This window comes from Conger conger, chromosome 14 (genome assembly GCF_963514075.1).
Source record: "Conger conger chromosome 14, fConCon1.1, whole genome shotgun sequence".
NCBI lineage: Eukaryota > Metazoa > Chordata > Actinopteri > Anguilliformes > Congridae > Conger > Conger conger.
The window spans coordinates 40,607,697-40,627,493 of record NC_083773.1 but is presented as its reverse complement, the minus strand read 5'-3'; the positions used below and the strand labels follow the sequence as shown (position 1 = coordinate 40,627,493).

Here is a 19,797-nt window from a genome sequence, read left to right as displayed (position 1 = left end):
TTCTGATTCATATTTCTTGTAAGATTGAATTTGCAATGTGATATTTTAATCAAGGGAACACATCAAAGTTTGCCAAAAGATTTTGCTCTCACAAACGGCCACAACTGATGTGTTTTCATAAGGTTTTATTAGGACTTTATGTAATAATAAAAAAAGGTGTTATGGTGTCATTTAATGAATAGGTCATTGTGAGGTTAGGTTTACGATACATTCAAGACTAGTGGGCAGATTTCACCCCCTTCAACACATATGTAACAAGGTAATGCACAATACATAAAACATATTCTCCACACAATATAAGAAACTTTTACCCCTGAAAAAAAAGAAGACATTTTTTGTATTTTGATTGTTTCAAGACCTATTTTACATGGCACCAGTATATATAAAATGCATGTATTTTGGGCGAAATGTGAATGTATTCCAAAATTATCTAAACCACATAAATGTATCTTGTTTCAAGAAGCATTTTTGTAGCTCCAGCTAATGTAAGAAGGTGAAAAGCAAAAAGAATGTATTCTAAATAAATTGGTATGTCCTGGTAATGAATGTTAAAATCATAGTAAAACACGGTTTAAAAAAGAAAAAGAGGCAAATCACAATGAAAATGTGTGTGGGGGGGAAAAATGTGATTCATCCATATTCTTATGAAATAAGTCATACAATACTTATTCACTGAACTGAGCAGAGTTATCTGAGAGCTGGTGTTTTGGCAGTAGTTCAGTTTCAGAAAGCTGTACTATTGACAGACTGCACATTGAAATGACAACCTGTTCCGTTTCTGACTAGAGAGGTTTTCTGTTGGTCCCTTTTTTTCAGTTGTGGAAAGGCTGTGATATTAAGCATTAACCGACGAGACAACGGGAGAATGTAGGAGAATATGTTCCTGTGAGAAACATTTTTCATTTTGACACTTTTTAGTCCTCAATGTTATTGATGCGTTTATGAAAATCTAAAAACATATCTCAAGATATGTCAAACTCAAGAAATGGGCCCATTTATATTTCTTGCCCTTTTATATTTGGTCAAACATAACTGCCGCTGAAAAATGTTGCAATGTGCCAGTGGAAATTTCCTATAGATATGCGGCTTAAATTATTTCAGATTTTATCCTGTGAAACAGTCCTTTGAAAATGTTGCTCCACATTGCTCTTTGTTGTTGGTAAATACAAATACAAAACTCTGAGCTTTTTTTTTTTTTTTACACGTGAATGTTTTTTAAAGGAATGGGGAAAGTAGGAGTTGTCGCCATGTAAGTATATTCATTGTGCGTGTGTTTTAGCATGTTTGTTTGGAGATACTGGTGGTGTTATATATGGCCATCAGTCTCTGGAAAACTGCTTCTTCTCCAGCTTACACCATGGTGCTGTTATTGAGCCCGTTCTGGTTCCTCTCGATCACCTCCCGTAAGCCTTTGGTAAAGTGCAGGTTGGCTCCAATGACGATAAACCCCTGGAGAGGGTGAGAAGGGACGGACACTTCAGGTCAGTGAGGGACACGGCTGGGAGAAGAAGTGGTTTGGGTGTGTCCCAAAAATGTGAACATGCCAGGCACTCTAACATACAGTACTGTGCAAACCTCTTCGGCACCGTATATTTATTTTTGTTTGGTCTTAGATTTATTTTTTCTGCATTAACGTGTTGGAAAAGAGCAAATTTAAGATTTCCAAAAATTCATTTTGCAAAATGATGTTACATTTCAAAAATAGTTGTATGTTAAGTAATAGACTTTTCAGATAAAAACTTGATTGAGGCTGTCTGGGATTACATGGAAAGCCAGAAGCAAGCGAGACAGCCGTGTGCCCAGCATAACTACCCACAATTCAAAGCAGGGAAGGGAACTGTATTGCGGCTGCACGTGTTCTGAAGAGTATGAAAGTATTGCACTTGGTCTAATTTTTTATGGCACCTTTGAGCAACCTTGATAAAGGCAGAACTACAAATGCTGCAGAGAATTCACAATGCTTTAATCATGCTGGACCAAGCACAGTGATTTTGGGTACGCAGAGAATGACATCTGATTGGCTATGAATTCCCTTGCATTCCCTACCAACTTTGATTCCCCAGGTGAACACTGCATCCCTGCAAATGAGAATTGAATTAGCCCACCTTGAAAGCAAAAAATAAAATAAAAAATTGTGACTCACATTATGATACTCCACCACTTCTTCAATAAAGTCCATCCCTTCAGGCAGTGGGATCTGTACACCTCTCTTGGTTCGGTCTGAAACGTGTAAATAGCCGCAACATTTAGATGGCTGCAAAATAGTCCTATTAATCTTTTATAAAATATATATTTAAAATATTTCAAAGTCAGTAATTGCATTCAAGACTCAACATACACTCAACATTTTGCTGCCACTAGTACTTCATAGCTAACCTAAAAATCGAGGCACTGATTGGTAATCCCTCTCTATAGCTTGTACTCCAGTTAGCTTGTATATACTGTATCTAACTCTCGAGGATGTACATGTGGTGATGCTGTAGAGTTGTGTACTGTATATAAGACTCCCATCAGAACACAACAGCATGTGGAGCGACATGGCTCAGGCAGTAAGAGCAGTCGTCTGGTAGTCAGAGGGTTGCTGGTTCGATCCCCCGCCTGGGCTGTGTCGAAGCGTCCCTGAGCAAGACACCTAACCCCCAAATGCTCCTGATGAGCTGGTCGGCGCCTTGCATGGCAGCCAATCGCTGTCAGTGTGCAAGTGTGTGTATGAATGGGTGAATGAGAAGCATCAATTGTACAGCGCTTTGGATATAGGTGCTATATAAATGGCAACCATTTACCATTTACCATGTCAATGATAAAGATTACATGGAAACATTTTAATCCTTTGGTCTCTTAACTCAAAACATTGACCGCAGATCTTAAGTGTATGTAGCTTCAGAAAGTTCTTATCCCAATTACAACACAGTCTAGGCTGTAATTTCTTTGTTAAGCAAGGCAGATTAAAAAGTGAAACCGTTTGATTACAAACCCAGAATGCTGAAATGCTCTTTTACACACTCACTCACCACAAATGGCCAGACTAAAGTAACCTTTACTCTTTAACATATTTATACACCACACAGTGGCCAACTAAAGGAACAGTTGCTCTTTCACACACTTATTCACTGAACAATGCTTGGTTAAAGTACCAATTTCTCTTCCGCACACTTGTACACCACAAAGGCCTAAAGTAGTGGCTTTTGGGGATGTGATTCACAAGCGTGCTACACACCATTCAGAATGGGGACCACAGACAGCTGCAGCATGGTTTTCAACGGGCCTTGCAGGGGAATGAGCTGAGGAGAAAGGGAGAGGGTCAGAGTTCACCTCCGATCCAGGTTCATTTAATCAAAGAGTAAAAATACAGTAGTAGAAAAATCACAACGTCAGCTTACCGCCAATGATTCCAGAGCAGACTGGTTAGAGAAGATTTTAAACCTGCCAACAGATATCAACACTCAGTACTCAATTACAACTGATGCTAGTACTACTGATAGTAATAGTAATATTAAAGTTGTGTTTTATTTTTCTTTTCTTTGTACTTCTGCTAGATATCAGTTTACTATGCTGATGTACCTTCTCAAGTCCATGTGAACAGCGAGCCTTGTGCCTTTCAAAGACACCTTAGCATTGAGTTTCCCTTCCTGCAACAGAGAAGTAAAGGAGGGTTACTGAGTTCATCCCTGTGTGTGGGGAGGCTTGCAGCTATAGGGTCCGAGTCACCCATTCAGCTTATTTCATGCTTGCGAGAAGAGACATACAGAGAGAAACATGGTGAGGGAGGAGAGAAAGAAGAGAGAGAGAAGCTTTTCATGTCCGCAGCTCGACTTGACAATGTTCTGGAACTTTACTACTCAGGAGTCGTGTGTGAATGAGAGTCGCATTCCAGAAAAGTTACTCTGGCAATTTGGCTCAAGACCTAACATTTCTGGAAATGCTCCATTTCGACATTAGTGTGAGCAAAGCCATCACATTGCTGGATCCAGCAAGGAAAACCTGACTTGTTTTGCCAAGACAACCAAGCTATCATGTTTATAATAAGCTACTGCAAAAAACAAATAGGAAGAAAATAAAAATCATATAAAAATAAATAAATAACATATGCCAAATAAATGATAACCTACATTCATAACTGGATAAGGTTTACGCATTATTTCTTTCAGACATCCATGTCAAGTTTCTATAGTTTCTGTAGGTATACAGATGTTAGCTTATTTTATTCACATTCTCTTGAGTAGCGAGCTACTGGCTACTAACCCAGAGCTAACAACGCCGTTCCCCAATGGCTGTATTCAGACAGCTGGCTTTTCTGCTTTTCTGTTGGTCTGTAATGATGTTCAACAATATCTTACAAGAACAGCTGACTTTTCCTGTTTATGATTTTTAAACATACATACATACATTATCCTAACCCGCTTATCCTGAACAGGGTCGCACATCTTTTTTCAAATTTGTAAACAGGAAATCGTGAAAATACAACAATCTAAAAATACGATTGCAATGCCTTTAAGGAAGTTCATAATTTTTTTCCCCAACGAAATTTCCCCAGTCACTCTGACTATTGACTATTTCAAAAAAGCCTTTCCCCCAATTCATTAGTCAGTATTTGGGACAGAAGTCTCTGAGCCTGGTTTAGAGAAGAACAGATGATCGGGAATGGGACAAGTGTGAATGCTATCAACCTGGTAGAATGCTGGACATTACTTGGTTGCGTGAGCAGTGGGATACACTAGCGCGTGTGTGAATGCTATCATCCTGTGCGGACGCTATCCGCCTGGTAGAATGATGGAGAGTGCTTGGTTGTGTGAGCAGTGGAAGGCACCATCATGTGTGAACGCAGTGAGCGGTGATGCTAGCGTGTGTGTGAACGCAGTGATATTAGCGTGTGTGTGTGAACGCAGTGATATTAGCGTGTGTGAACGCAGTGAGCAGTGATGCTAGCGTGTGTGTTAACGCAGTGATATTAGCGTGTGTAAACACAGTGAGCAGTGATGCTAGCATGTGTGTGAACGCAGTGAGCAGTGATGCTAGCATGTGTGTGTTAACGCAGTGATATTAGCGTGTGTAAACACAGTGAGCAGTGATATTAGTGTGTGTAAACACAGTGAGCAGTGATATTAGCGTGTGTGTAAACGCAGTGAGCAGTGATGCTAGCATGTGTGTTAACGCAGTGATATTAGCGTGTGTGTAAACGCAGTGAGCAGTGATATTAGCGTGTGTAAACACAGTGAGCAGTGATATTAGCGTGTGTAAACGCAGTGAGCAGTGATATTAGCGTGTGTGAACGCAGTGAGCAGTGATGCTAGCGTGTGTGTGAACGCAGTGAGCAGTGATGCTAGCGTGTGTGTTAACGCAGTGATATTAGCGTGTGTAAACACAGTGAGCAGTGATATTAGCGTGTGTGTGTGAACGCAGTGATATTAGCGTGTGTAAACGCAGTGAGCAGTGATGCTAGCGTGTGTGTTAACGCAGTGATATTAGCGTGTGTAAACACAGTGAGCAGTGATATTAGTGTGTGTAAACACAGTGAGCAGTGATATTAACGTGTGTAAACGCAGTGAGCAGTGATATTAGCGTGTGTGTGAACGCAGTGAGCAGTGATATTAGCGTGTGTAAACACAGTGAGCAGTGATATTAGTGTGTGTAAACACAGTGAGCAGTGATATTAGCGTGTGTGTAAACGCAGTGAGCAGTGATGCTAGCGTGTGTGTTAACGCAGTGATATTAGCGTGTGTGTAAACGCAGTGAGCAGTGATATTAGCGTGTGTGTAAACACAGTGAGCAGTGATGCTAGCGTGTGTGTGAACGCAGTGAGCAGTGATGCTAGCATGTGTGTGAACGCAGTGATATTAGCGTGTGTGTAAACACAGTGAGCAGTGATGCTAGCGTGTGTGTAAACGCAGTGAGCAGTGATGCTAGCACACTTGTGTTAACGCAGTGATGCTAGCGCATGTGTGAAAGTGGCGTCCGGGTGTTTGCCCTCACCATGGTCATGCTGCTGAGCTGCAGAGGGGGTTGTCCAGGTGGGAGCAGCATCACGATCAACATGGCGGTGACCGACACGCTGGCCCCAGAGGTTTTGATGGTGCACCGGGGGGCGGTGGTGACCTTGAGCTCCAGTGACATCGGAGCCTCCATCAGAGCAGGGTTCTGGAACAGGGAGAGATTTGCAACCTCCGACTGTAACAGGGAGGCCTAGACGTAGACTTTAATCGAACAAAGCCACCTATCAAAGGGGGGTCTAGACCTCACATTTAATCTAACACACTTCACTGCAATATGGAGGTCTAGACTTCATATTTAATCTAACACACTTTACTGTAATATGGAGGTCTAGACCTCACATTTAATCTAACACACTTTACTGTAATATGGAGGTCTAGACCTCACATTTAATCTAACACACTTTACTGTAATATGGAGGTCTAGACCTCATATTGAATCTAACACACTGTACTGTAATATGGAGGTCTAGACCTCATATTGAATCTAACACACTGTACTGTAATATGGAGGTCTAGACTTCATATTTAATCGAACACCCTTTACTGTAATATGGAGGTCGAGACTTCACATTGAATCTAACACACTTTACTGTAATACGGAGGTCTAGACCTCACATTTAATCTAACACACTTTACTGTAATATGGAGGTCTAGACCTCACATTTAATCTAACACACTTTACTGTAATATGGAGGTCTAGACCTCATATTGAATCTAACACACTGTACTGTAATATGGAGGTCTAGACCTCATATTGAATCTAACACCCTTTACTGTAATATGGAGGTCTAGACCTCATATTGAATCTAACACACTTTATTGTCACAGGGAACTCTAGACCTCATCTAACACACACTATTATCCCAAGGAGATCCAGAGCTCTCAATTAATCTGACACACCTTAATGATGCAATGCCCGCAGAGTGAGTTCAGGCAGATAACTCAAGAAGTGCCGCCCTCTCACATGATGCTTATGTCTAAAGGGAGGGGCTATATAAACCACCAACCTTACCTGGTGCTTTATATAGCCCCTCTCACAATCAACTTAACAAACACTACTACCACAGGGAAATTGATCTAACACACACTACTGTCACAATCAATCAAAAACACACTTGTCTCAGGCCAGTATGAACTTCCTGATCGATTACATGATTCCTCAGATGAGTGCTACCATGGAAACCACAGGCATGCACTCACCAACATCATGATTGTCCCAAAATAGGTTGTCCTCAGCAGCATCTCCATGTCCTTTGGCATCTGAAAGTACATTATATTATTTTTGTAAAAATTTATATGTATTCACCAATTTGTATTAATAACCTAAATTATAGCACAGCCCAGACGCTACCCACACAACACCAGATCAGGCCCTCGTACAACACGGACAACTGTACACTTGCATGAAAAGAGAACAAGTGGCCAGCGACGACACTGAAAGGCATATTAAATCATGGTTGTTTTTGATAGTTTTCCATTTGGGTTATTCCTTGTGTAATTACCCCCAGTTTATAACTCAAGAGGTCCCTGATGTAAAAACCAGCTTGAAATGACCAGCTACCAGCTGTTTCAAAACCGAGCTTGAACTGGTCAAACCATGTTGAGTATGAAGCTGGTCTGAGCTGGTCAAACAGCTACCAGCTGTTTCAAAACCTAACTTGAGCTGTTTTTTTTTTTTTACAGGGCACATACAGGGCTCAGAAAGAAAGAAAGAAAGAAAGACAGACAGAAAGACAGAAAAAGAAAGAAAGAAATACGGCAACAAGTCATGTTCTCTGCTGCTGTGCGTTACCTTCTCGTGTGTGATCAGCATTTCGAAAACCTTGGCTTTGTAGTAGGCGTGGAAACCGCTGTCGAAGAAGTACTCGGACAGAGCCATGTAGACCATGCGGTCATACTCTCGTATGACCGGCGGCACGGCGTAGTTCACAATCGTGTCGTTCTCATTCCGCCGGTCATAGTACATGCCCTGTCCAGCAAGGAGGGGGGCAGTAATGCATTGTTACTAAACGAAACAGTAACAATACTCTAATTTTTACTTTTTTTTTTAACAAGTATTTATTTTGTAATTTTGAGTAAGTAGATACTCAAAATTGCAGGCAGCATTGCAGTACCTATATAACGCACAAGTGTGTGCAGATCATGTGGTTATAATGTCACGAATTTATACAAGACATGAAACTAGAGCAAAATAAATGTAATACAAACAAAATATTGATATTATCTGAAAGCCCCCAACCCTGGTTGGAAGGCTACAGTGTTATTTGTTATGACCCTTAAAACCAACAACCAATTTAGACCCAATTTTAATGAAAACCAGCTATGTGGCTATCCGGCCAATATCACGAAAGTAGCTCAACTTAGTCGAGCGAAAATCCAAGAGAACCGGGTCAACAAATCCTGAACATGGCAATCACGGATAACAGGTATCGCGACGGTAGTTATCAACTCGCTACGCCAACCCTGGAACTAAGTCCGAAGCTATCTGTGCACTCCCATATGTGTCGTCACTCACCCTAAAGTCCAGATCCATGCTTCTAGAGGTCACCAGAGGATCACTCAAGAGGGAGTAGTCAATCCCCACATAGTCATCCACCACTGAACGCACTGAGAAGACACACATACAATTACACAAACAACTATACACAAACACACCCAAAAACACACACAATCACACATACAAACAGGCAAAACTGTTGAAACAAAAATATACTGGTGGTTAAGTGGTTTGAGAGCCATAGAAACAGTGTCTCCCTGCTACCTTAATGCTAAATCCACTACTAATATGTCCATAGATACCAACAACCTTAGTATTTAACAGCATGCACATTCTGTTTTTGCAGAATTATGCAATAAATCAGTTTTGATGCCAAGGCTACAAGTGAATATAAGACAGTTTTTTGCAGAACTGGGCAGTTAGAGGAAGAAAAGTATTGTTAGGTGTTTTTTTGGAATTGCAGACTTAGTAATTGACCAGTTATTCTCCTTTAGATAATATTCTAAAAGACTGTTAGAAAAAGCACCTATTTATTTATTTATATATTTTGTTTGATTATTAATTAATTTATTCATTCTTGCTTGCTTGCTTGCTTGCACCTAATCTCTATTCTCAACTTTTCTTTACTGGTATTGACCTCTGTATAATTGTGTATGCTACTTCCAGATTCAAACTCTGTAAAGCTGATTGGTCAGTCCAAAACATTACATATTATGCCCGAGAGGATGTGACACGAAACTTCTGCTCTTACCGGGGATGGTGTCCAGTAGTTTGTTAATCAGAACCAGGCTGGCATGGTTCAGAGCTGGGCAGATCTGAAGCACAAAGAGGTAGAGAGGTTTGGACTGGCTGGCATTTCACCCATCTACATTTACCTGTGTGCTCTGCATAAATACATTCAAAAACAACATTGCTAATAAGTATGTTCAGTATATTGCGGTTTCTGTCTTGACTAAAGAGGTAGTCGTGGATGTTTGCATACATGGGCAGGCTTGTCAGTACCTGCTGGTTCAATACAAATCGCATGGCTGTTGTCAGGAATGTGGCCAGGAACTCATATACCCTCCTAAGTAGAAAGAAAGCACAATAATCGGTACACAATACGCAACTGTACACAAGGTCTAAGTTGGAAACATCCACAAACACTCAGTGAGCACTTTATTAGGTGTTTATTACACTTATTTTTTAGACCTGTACTGCTGTTGCCTATCCACTTTGAGGTTTGATGCGTTATGTGTTCAGAGATGCTCTTCTGCTTACCACTGTTGTAATGTGTGGTTATTTGTGTTACTGTCACCTTCCTGTCAGCTTTGACCAGCCTGGCCCTTCTCCTCTGAGCTTGTTTTTCACACCATTCTCTGCAAACTGTAAACTCGTGTGGAAATCCCAGGAGATCAGCAGTTTCTGAGATACTCAAACCACCTCTGGCAGCAACAATCATTCCATGGTCAAAGTCACTTAGATCCCATTTCTTCCCCATTCTGAAATACAGCTGAACCTCTAGACCACATGTGCATGCTTTTATGCATTCAGTTGCTGCACCCTGATTGGCCAATTAAATATTTGCATTAACAAGCTGGAGTACAGGTCTACCTAATAAAGTGCTTGCTGAGTGTATACTGCAGCAAGTATGCACAATATCCAATGGGAGGGCTTCCATACACATAGCAAATGTCAAGGGATAAAATAATGCTAATTGTCATATAAGCAATGATAAATACTTATTAATCACAGGGGTTGGACTAAAACAATACAGAGGGAGAGGGATGAGAGATATAAATAAGGGAATGAGAAAGGGGGATGATGCAGGACTGGAGGGGAGGACTCACGACAGGGTCCCGGAGAACTTGGCACGCATTTTGGATATAGCCGCATCGCAGGAGACGTTGGAGATCTTGAGGCGCCCAAAGTCGTCTCTGGTCAGCTGCAGGGCCGTGTGGATATTCACACCCTCGGCGGAAGCGTTGATGGTGCCCACGTCGTGGCTGCGGAACACACAGGACAGCCGCATCACCCCCGGCAAATAGTTCCTTATTTCTTATTATTCGGCCTTTATCTGGCTTTTCTGCTTTTCCGCTGGTCTGTAATGATGTTCAACTCTGCAATGACTTTTCTTTCTTGTATATGAAGTCTATGATTGATGATCATTTTCCTGTTTATGATTTTTAAACATCTTTTTTTTTATAAACAGGAAACCATGAAAATGTATTTTGTTATGAGGCATGTAATTTCTAAACATGATTGCTGAAAGGTTCATTTATGATTGGCTGCCAACTAAATGGTTGCACTGTGGATTGGTTCAAATGTGAATGCGATGTACAGGTGGCAAACTTGGTTTTCTCAACTGAATCAGCTTAATATCACAGTATCTGTTTTCTTTGTGCACAATACAACAATCTAAAAATCCGATTGCAATGCCTTTAAGGAAGTTCATAATTTTTTTCCCCAACAAAATTTCCCCAGTCACTCTGACTATTGACTATTTCAAAAAAAGCCCTTTCCCCAGTTCATTAGTCAGTATTTGGGACAGAAGTCTCGGAGCCTGATTTAGAGAAGAACAGATGACCGGGAGAGGGGATGACAGAAGAACTGATGACCAGGAAAGGGACTCACAAGAACCAGTAGAGGATGTTGCGCAGGAAGCTGAGGGAGATGGAGGAGTTGTGCACAGCAAAGAGGAGGCCGTAGTCGGGCTGGAAGCGGAGGTCCGCCCCGGTCAGGTTCAGCTCCGTAATCTTCACCCTGGGGTGCGCGAGACAGCGACACAGGTGCCATATTAACCAGGGAACTGCAGAGGCTGGAAACAAGTCCGTCTTCAAACTAATTTATGCATCCGGCATGGGCTGTGTCAACGGAGCCTTGCCCAACTCATTTCAGTTTGACATCAATAAATATTTCTATTGGCAGACCCAGGTCAAATAGAGTATGTAATTGCTTCGGATTCAAATGCTTTTCTGTGCTCGATTATTCTTGCCTGGACCAACCAAGAGGACCAGAAGGCGGGGTTTTTGCACTATTGGAGAGTATTTCATAGGTTCCAACACACCAGACAAGCTCAGTAAAGCCAAGAAATGTATTTGAATATGAACGGATTTGACCCAGGTCTGCTGTGAAAGAAAAGCACCTGTTTGCCTCCACTCCCCCAAGCCGATAGGTCGTGGCACTGATAAAATATGATTGGGAAAAAAAACATTGAAAAAGGTCTTAAGATTTATTTTTCATGGCAGGACTAGCTTTTTCTGACAAAAAGCGGCTTGATAAGGTAAATCTAACTAAGAATGACGTGCCCAACCAATGATTACGACAGATGGTTATGACACACCATACCTACTGACCTATAATCACTAGATATGATGTTCATGGCTGCAGACAACGTATCCTTCTTGCAAATTGTACCTTATCCAACCTGTTCTGCAGTTGTTACTTTGACCTTTGGTATGCACTTTTTGTATGTCGCTTTGGATAAAAGCGTCTGCTAAATAAATGTAATGTACACTCTATTACATTTTATATTTTCGTGGTTGCCGCAAAAAAACATCATACACGGCCAGATTTTGAGCTGCTAGTTTTGCCAACTGATACAGTGATCCTTATATTTTTGCTCAGGAAGCATATTTTCCCATTTGACTCCATTCATGCTTCACAGCAAATAAAAAATATTTATGCTCATATACTGATGTTTAATATATATTTTTTTTTAATTCTTTTTTTCAGGGTCCAATGAAAAAATGAACATCCTGCAGCTCTCCAGGAACAAGGCAGCACACCCCCTGATATTTGGAGATGAGGAGACTGAACAGTAAAATGTCCAGTGTTAATTAAACACTAACAGAGTACATAGAGTATGAGTCCACTTGGGACTATATGTACTCTGTAAGAGCTGATGAAACACTGAACATGTTATTGTGTGAATATCCTGTAGCTCTCGAGGACCAGGGCAGCAGACCAGACAGACAGACAGATAGATACCTAGGTTGATAGATATATACGTATGTAGATAGATAGATAGATAGATAGATAGATAGATGGGTTGGTAGGTAGATGTTGGGAGACAGACAGATTTGTGTATTACAAAAACTTCACATATGCATGTTAATGTCCGCAGGAAGCTTCCATTGTTTTACAGACAACCAATAAAACACAGCGGTAGAAATTGCAGCCTATAGGGCAACCCTGTATAACGAATGACCAATCAGAGGTCACACTGTATTTAGCACCCAAATTTGAATACATGCAAATGTACTTGTATAAAGTCCCCGAACTGCAATGGTTCGATGGATACTTTTGTGTGAATCCTTCATGCTGGCTTCCTGCAATAAATACTTTCCTGACTCAAGACACAAACATCGGATTTGCTGCTTCCTGAGAAAATGGTCACTTTAATTATTTGGTAAAACTTTGTGTTACCAACAAGATAGATATGTAGATAGAAACATAGATAGATAGATAGATAGATAGATAGATAGATGGATAGATCAGGTGATGCGTGAGATGGGCAGAAGCTCACTCTTTGGATTTATAGATAGACAAACAGACAGATAGATCAGGTGAGACAGGGAGAAGCTCACTCTTTGATGGTGTACTGAAAGCGGCCCTCTTTGCCCTTCATCTCTGGCATGGTCATGTTCCCCAGCTCCTCCTCAACAAACCTCTGGGTCTCTGTCTTCACTGCAGGGAACATGGAACAATAAGGGCTCTTTAAATTCACTTACTTACCACACATTCCCACAACCTTAACTACACGGCTAGATCAACACCAACATAAAGTGAGCTCTTTATTAGGTATTTATTAGACTTATTTTTTAGACTGCTGCTGTAGCCTATCCACTTAAGAGGTTTCACGCGTTCTGTGCTCAGAGATGCTCTTCTGCACGCCACAGTTGTAATGGTTGAAGCTGACAGCTACCTTCCTGTCAGCTTCAACTAGTCTGGCCCTTCTCCTCTGACCTCTCTCTGACCTGTCTGCAGAACTTCTGCGCACTGGATGTTTTTTTGTTTTTCATACCATTCTCTGCAAACTCTAGAGACTGTTGTGCATGAAAATCTTCAAAGGTCAGCGGTTTCTGAGATACTCAAACCACCCTGTCTGGCATCAACAATCATTCCATGGTCAAAGTCGATTAGATCACAATTATGGACACGGTATTATTATGTACAATATATATAACTTGTACCAAATACTTAATCATCTGAAGCCACATATACTTAATAATATAGCATGCAACCACTGTCCGTAATTTCTTTACTGTAAGTAAATCCCATGATTCATTTTCATTCGAGTGTAGTTAGTAATTGGGCCTATAACCTCAATTACAGTGAGCCTATAACCTTAATTACAGTTAGCACCGGTGATTATGCCGTGTGTGGTTGAGATGTAAAAATTAAACCTTACACATCTCCAGGCCTCTGGAGGTGATCCTGATCTTGCAGGCCGGGGGTTCGGCAGTCGTCATGGTTACAAGGGCCAACAGGAAAATGGCCAGAGCTCTGAAGAGGGCCATTTTCACTCAGCCTGGACCCCACACACACACACAAGACAAGGATGCTCAAAAATACAGATCAGTACAATTACTGTTATCCCCCCCCCCCCCCAAAAAAAAAAAATATATATATATATATATATATATAATTGACAGACAGGACCTAATATGGGTTAAGAGAGCAAACTTGTATTTGTGGAGTTCGGTGAAAAGCGTTGTTAAATGCCAAATATTAATACTAATAATACATCACTGCTACTTACTACTATCACTACCACTCCTACTACTACTATGCTAATAATAATAATAATAATAATAACAATAATAATAATAATAATAATAATAGCAACAACAACAACAACAATAATAATAATAATAATAATAATAATAATAATAATAATCATCATCATCATCATAATAATCATCATAATAATAATAATAATAATAATAATAATAATAATAATAATGGCACTAATACTAATACTAATGTCACACATAATAATCACTACTTTAATGATAACGATGCCCGATCTTAGTCCCGTGATTTCAGTTATACGTGCAGTAGCTGAGCCGCAGTGAACAGAAATAGAATCCCAGGCGCTTATTTTATCTTTCTATTCATTTCCATACCAGCGACGTCTTTCACCACAGCCTGTGCATCGAGCATGTGAGGCACGAGTATACACAGTAAGCAGCCAACATCCATCTCACACTCACTCCCAGTCACCATCAGCAGCAGAGGAACGCACTTTTTTTTAACAAGACACTGCACAATGCAGGGCTGAGAAAAAACACGGTGATGACGCACTTTTTATAGTGTCCAGCCAAAAGAGCACGCACGAGTGCTCCGCGCGACCACAACACACCACAGCTCCCAGCTCATAAAGAACCTTACCTGCTTGTGCTAATAATCTTATAACAGCTGTTAATTTGACATTGTCACCGTACAATTACGTTTTCCTTTAGCACATTGGTCACATTCACACTTTTCTGTTTACATGTACAACGAAATTAATTGATCAATCGGTATTTCCCACTTGACCGAAACAACCCACACGCTTCCCTCTTATCCGTTTCTGACCCATCAACTAATGTTCATCAGATCCAAAAGTGAGATCCCGCATCATAAACAACCCCCTCCCCGAGCAGTGGCAAAATCTCACACCGCCGTTCACCCCTGCGACGGAGTCCCGAAACGTCAGCGGGAAATTCAGCTTTTCTTATCTTTCCTCCCGGAGATGTGTCCCCGGCCGGGGTGCGGACTCTAACCTGCTGGTATGTGCGGCGGCACGTCAGAGCGCGAGAGGAGAACTGTCACGTCCCGGGAGAGCGCAGCTTTGTCTTCAGCCAAGCGGAGGCGGCGGCGATCGCTATAGTAACTCCCAGGCATGGGGACCCCAAAATACCGAGAGAGAGGAGTGTGGGATATTTCATGACACGCACTACTTTTTTTTTTTTTTGCAATGTAACGCCCCCTCTATAGACCCCCCTCCTCACCACTACCCCCCCCCAACTAATTTCCCAAGCACAGCAAGGAACCACCCTCGGAGAATCCAAATTGAACTAATTACGACATTCCGATCGCTATTATCTGCCGTTTAGCAGACGCTCCCATCCAAAGAAGTCCAGCTTGCATTCTTTTGAAACACAAACTATTTATACAGCTGGATATTTACAGAAGCAAGTCAGGTCAAGCACCTAGCTCGAGGGCACAACGGTAGCGCCCCGCCTGGGTATTGGACTACAAAAATGGAACTGCGAGGCTGCAACCCAGTTCCTTAACCGCTGATACACTGCTGCTCCCAATAAGCCACCCTACTTGCTGTAATTACCCTGTGATCCCCCACGTGCGCACACACATATCGACTCCCCACCTCACCCATCCACTCCCGCAGCATATCACCATCATCTTGCCCTACATATTATCAGTCTGCTACCAACCCCATTCCTCTCCCCCCAAAGAAACCTACCCCAAAAACAAAACAACAACATCCAAACTCCGGCCTCCAAGTAAACAGGCCCTAGTAGGGAGGGGGGACATGGGAGAGTGGTAACGGGGGAGGCTGCTGAAGGTGGGGGTTGGGGGTTTGGGGGGGGGGGGGGGGTCTCAATGACCCCAGCACACGGGTGACAAAGGGTCCCCCGAGGGCCCACAGGTCAGCCGCCCCCACTGGCCCCAGGGCCGGCTGCTTCCCCTTGGAATTACGGACCACCGAGTCGCCCCAGACATCCTTTTCTTGGAATCGCATTGAGCTCTCGGGGTCAAGAAAGCACAGAAAACACACCAATACACACACGCACACACACACGCACACCATTACACACACACCATTACACACAAACACACACACACACTCTCATGCACACACACCACTTTCTGACAGACATGGTTCATTTTTCAACTGTGAAGCAGCAAGATTCTACCATAATATTTACCATTATACCATAACACCTGCAGATGAATTAAAATCATTACGACTAGTTCAGTTACCACATTTATGTTGCTGTAATTTAAGTTACCATATTTGGAATTTGTTGCAAATGTATTTCCTACATGAAATAAATTTATTGTTATTTTTATTATTTGCCTGTATATTCTAACACAGATTGTTTCACATGTTTGAAGATTGCCTCATTTAACTTAAAGGGAGTATGTAATGAATGTTGTGATTGTGCAAGCAGTGTTGAGCGGGGTCTCATTGCAGTAATACTGTATTGCTGGTGACCCTTCTGTTTTCCCCACATTGATACTCTACCGACCCTAAAGCATGAACCTGCAGACCGTGTGAGAAAGTTGACACAAAGAAGCACCAGCTAAACAGTTGACATCATTTTCATGACTTTTCATAACAGTGATTTCCTGTTATTTTGAAAGAACAACCTTCACTTGCAACTGTATAATTTATACTGACGCAGCAGCGATAACCTGACTCATTATGTGAGTCATTTTATGTGTGTGTGTGTGTGTGTATGTGTGTGTGGGGGTGTGCGCGCGTGTGTGTGTGTGTGTGGGGGGGTGTGCGTGTGTGTGTGTTGGGGATGGGGGGTGTTGTGCAATAAGGAAATGGTTAAGCACTGTTTTCTAAAACACAGCAATGTGCTCCTGTCCAGGTCACTGCCCTATGTAAGACCCGAGAGCAGCCTTCTGCTTCTTCCAGTGGAGAGATTTATTTCTAGGAATTTATCTGCCAGTACTGGAAATTTTGGGTTCGTGTGCGTGTGTGTGCGTGTTTGTGCGCGCGTGCTACATAAAAATAGAGAGTGAAAGTGCAGCCTGTTTCATTGCCTTCACCGGCAATGTTCCGAAACTTTATCACTCCGGGATCAAGTGTGAACGCGTTCTGGAAAAGCCGCTGCAACAATCTTCCGGCTCAAGAGACTGGTTGCACTCACATACAGTATTTTAATTGTTTCTATTTACTGGATGATAAACTCATTCTTAGACTTTTGTGGCACTCCCACAAGAATGAAAATATAATTATTACTTTGTAGCAAAAGGAACACAGAGTATAGTAGCTTAGCTTTGCAGTTATATCCATCCACTCTATGGTTCTCATTAATGCAAAGTGCATTTTAGGTAAAAACATATCAAGGAGACCTTAACTGGTGCCTGCAGTACTCTAAGTGTTGCTTAGATGGTGCTACTGTACTGATTTACCATAATATTGCTAACACTGGGATATTGATTTTCTTCCATACGTGAAATAATTTACTGAAATTATCCAACCTACTCTGCCATACTCTGACCTACTCTACCATTAAAGGTCTCAATTGCCTTTAAGAATGTCAAAAACAATAGTAAATTGCAATTTTAATGGTTAGGAGTAACACAGGTCTTTAGTAAGTGAAGACCCCCAATCATTTTGCATGAAGAATGGTACAGGATAATGTTAATTTCTCTCTTAAATTTACTTCCGGTCAATCAAATCAGAGTACTCATTGCGCTCAGATTCCAGCACAGGAAAAGCACTAGAATCCTCCGTTATAAAGGACACACTGAACAGTACAGGATCCTGTTTGCTTAGCATGCCCTCAGTCTTCTGCCAAAGATTTAAGTTTCAACCTCGATTGAACCTCTTGGTCTTCTGTTTGCCATCAACAGTCGAAGCCTATCGCACAGCTCTTTTAAAAACACCTTTCTTTCAACAGTAGTCAAGTGTTCCTACATAGCCTGGGCACTCACCTCTGCTTGAGTCATTGTGGGAGAGGCACGACAACACCACTGTCTCAACAGGTCCCATCAACCCCAAGCCCCGTTCTGAGCTGTCTGCGTCAACTTTGGGCAGGATTTCCACAAGTTATGCCTGTTTTCCCATTTCCCAACACAGTTACACAATAAACTGAAATACTTACTGTGTGCTGTCAGTAGACAATTCCTCAGTGGGGATGGATTTCACTTTTTTTTTTTTTGGGAGAGTTTCTCATGAATTCCAAGTATTTAATTCAGGAATGGACAGTTACAGTAAATGTACACTTTTCAATCGTTGGTACTAACTCTCTCTATCTCCCACTCTCTCTCTGTTTCCAAAGTGAGGGTGGTATTTATAGTGGCAGGTTGTAGGAGAAAGGGGCGGGCCTTCGGCATGAGTCGTACGACCATGTGGTCATTATAATGACAGTAATCTATTTTACAAACAGACTTAGCAGGCAGTTTTTTTTTTTCACAATTCCAGCGTATGAGAACTCTCACAGTATCGCATGATAAAACGGATAATCAGAAGGACGGACTTAAATACTGCAAAGTCTTTCTCCCACCACAGAACAGGACGCTAACTGAATATGTGTTGTTTTATGCCTAGAGGCTACTGCCCGGACAAAATTTGTGACCTGGCAGCTTCTCACAGTTCTTTTCAGGAATTTTCTTTAAAAATATGAAAATGGTGGCAATAGCATATCTTGACTGAACTGTTAGAAGAGCTTCTCTGTGATTTGTGTTCAAGTGGCTCTCTCTCTCATTTTCAAATAAATACCATTTGAAAATTTTCTCGGAAAGGCAACCTCAACTTGATGATATGTTTGCAGTGCGGTCTGATGGTACAGCGGGCTGTGTTTGTTATTTTTTAATGTGCAATGGATTCACCGCTAAATCAGACTCCTCAGTGTCACGCATGGAAAAATTATACATTCATTTTAAGATGTAGTTTTTTAAAGACCTTGCTCGAAGTTTTCTTGGAACATATATGGCATGGTTTACCCTCACGTCTTGATTTTCAAGTTTCATCGACATTACGCTAGCATGCACCCAAAAAGAGATGTTCCGAAGATAGAAGAAAGTTTTATACTAATTCCAAATCGCATATGAGCATGTTGCTTTGGTTATTCATTTCCATTAGATGTCTTCCTACCCTTGACATAGGCGGTTCCTAAGTATCCTCTGCCAACGGAATGTTACTTGCCGCTTAATTTTGCTGGCGGGGCCGTCCTCCAGCATCAAAGGAACTTTGATGCTGGAGGACGGTTAATTACCACCTTAGAACGGTTTCTCCGAAGGGAGGGAGGGGCTTTCGTATGAAGGAGAACCCGTTAAACCCACAGCAGGCCTACTCAAGCCCATTATATGCTTCTCCTCACATCTGATTAATGGGGATCACAGTCCTGTCAAACTCTGAAAAAAACCCCGTCTAATTCCTAGCCTCTGGATCTTGAGCGAAAAAGATCAAATCGACGAACTCATTACTTTAAAAGAGAACGAAAGCCGACAAACGTACTAAAATCCGTAAATTAAGGACACGTTATATGTTAGATATTTCATAAAGGCAATAATAATGTCATACGCTGGGAGTTTGGTGGGGGACCTTAATGAGGAGAATGGAATTGATTTGTATAAACA

General features: G+C 41.6%; 1 protein-coding gene across 6 annotated transcripts; it reads right to left on the bottom strand.

The window, feature by feature from the left end:
- Nucleotides 1–110: 110 nt before the first annotated feature.
- Nucleotides 111–18,478, bottom strand: pltp (phospholipid transfer protein). Of its 6 annotated transcripts, none has more exons than XM_061219182.1 (16): nt 18,321–18,478; nt 13,880–13,999; nt 13,056–13,155; nt 11,101–11,229; nt 10,317–10,472; nt 9,490–9,553; nt 9,239–9,302; nt 8,506–8,597; nt 7,783–7,959; nt 7,191–7,250; nt 5,971–6,135; nt 3,562–3,629; nt 3,381–3,423; nt 3,218–3,281; nt 2,144–2,220; nt 111–1,449 (listed from the first exon to the last, which is right to left on the bottom strand). In XM_061219182.1, exons 2-16 carry the CDS (start codon nt 13,986–13,988, stop codon nt 1,351–1,353), a joined length of 1,467 nt encoding a protein of 488 aa, XP_061075166.1. In that variant the 5' UTR covers nt 13,989–13,999; nt 18,321–18,478; the 3' UTR covers nt 111–1,350. The 6 variants fall into 6 exon arrangements, with proteins under 6 accessions (XP_061075166.1, XP_061075168.1, XP_061075167.1 ...); XM_061219184.1 differs by lacking the exon at nt 18,321–18,478 and adding an exon at nt 18,151–18,287; XM_061219183.1 differs by lacking the exon at nt 18,321–18,478 and adding an exon at nt 15,237–15,397.
- Nucleotides 18,479–19,797: the final 1,319 nt, after the last annotated feature.

Coding starts and splice junctions, on each gene's coding strand:
- pltp (XM_061219182.1), bottom strand. CDS start 13,988: ATGGCCCTCTTCAGAGCTCTGGCCATTTTCCTGTTGGCCCTTGTAACC. Junction 3,424..3,561: donor GTTCACATGGACTTGAGAAG/GTACATCAGCAT, acceptor ATCTGTTGGCAG/GTTTAAAATCTTCTCTAACC. Junction 1,450..2,143: donor AAGTGGTGGAGTATCATAAT/GTGAGTCACAAT, acceptor CACCCTCTCCAG/GGGTTTATCGTCATTGGAGC.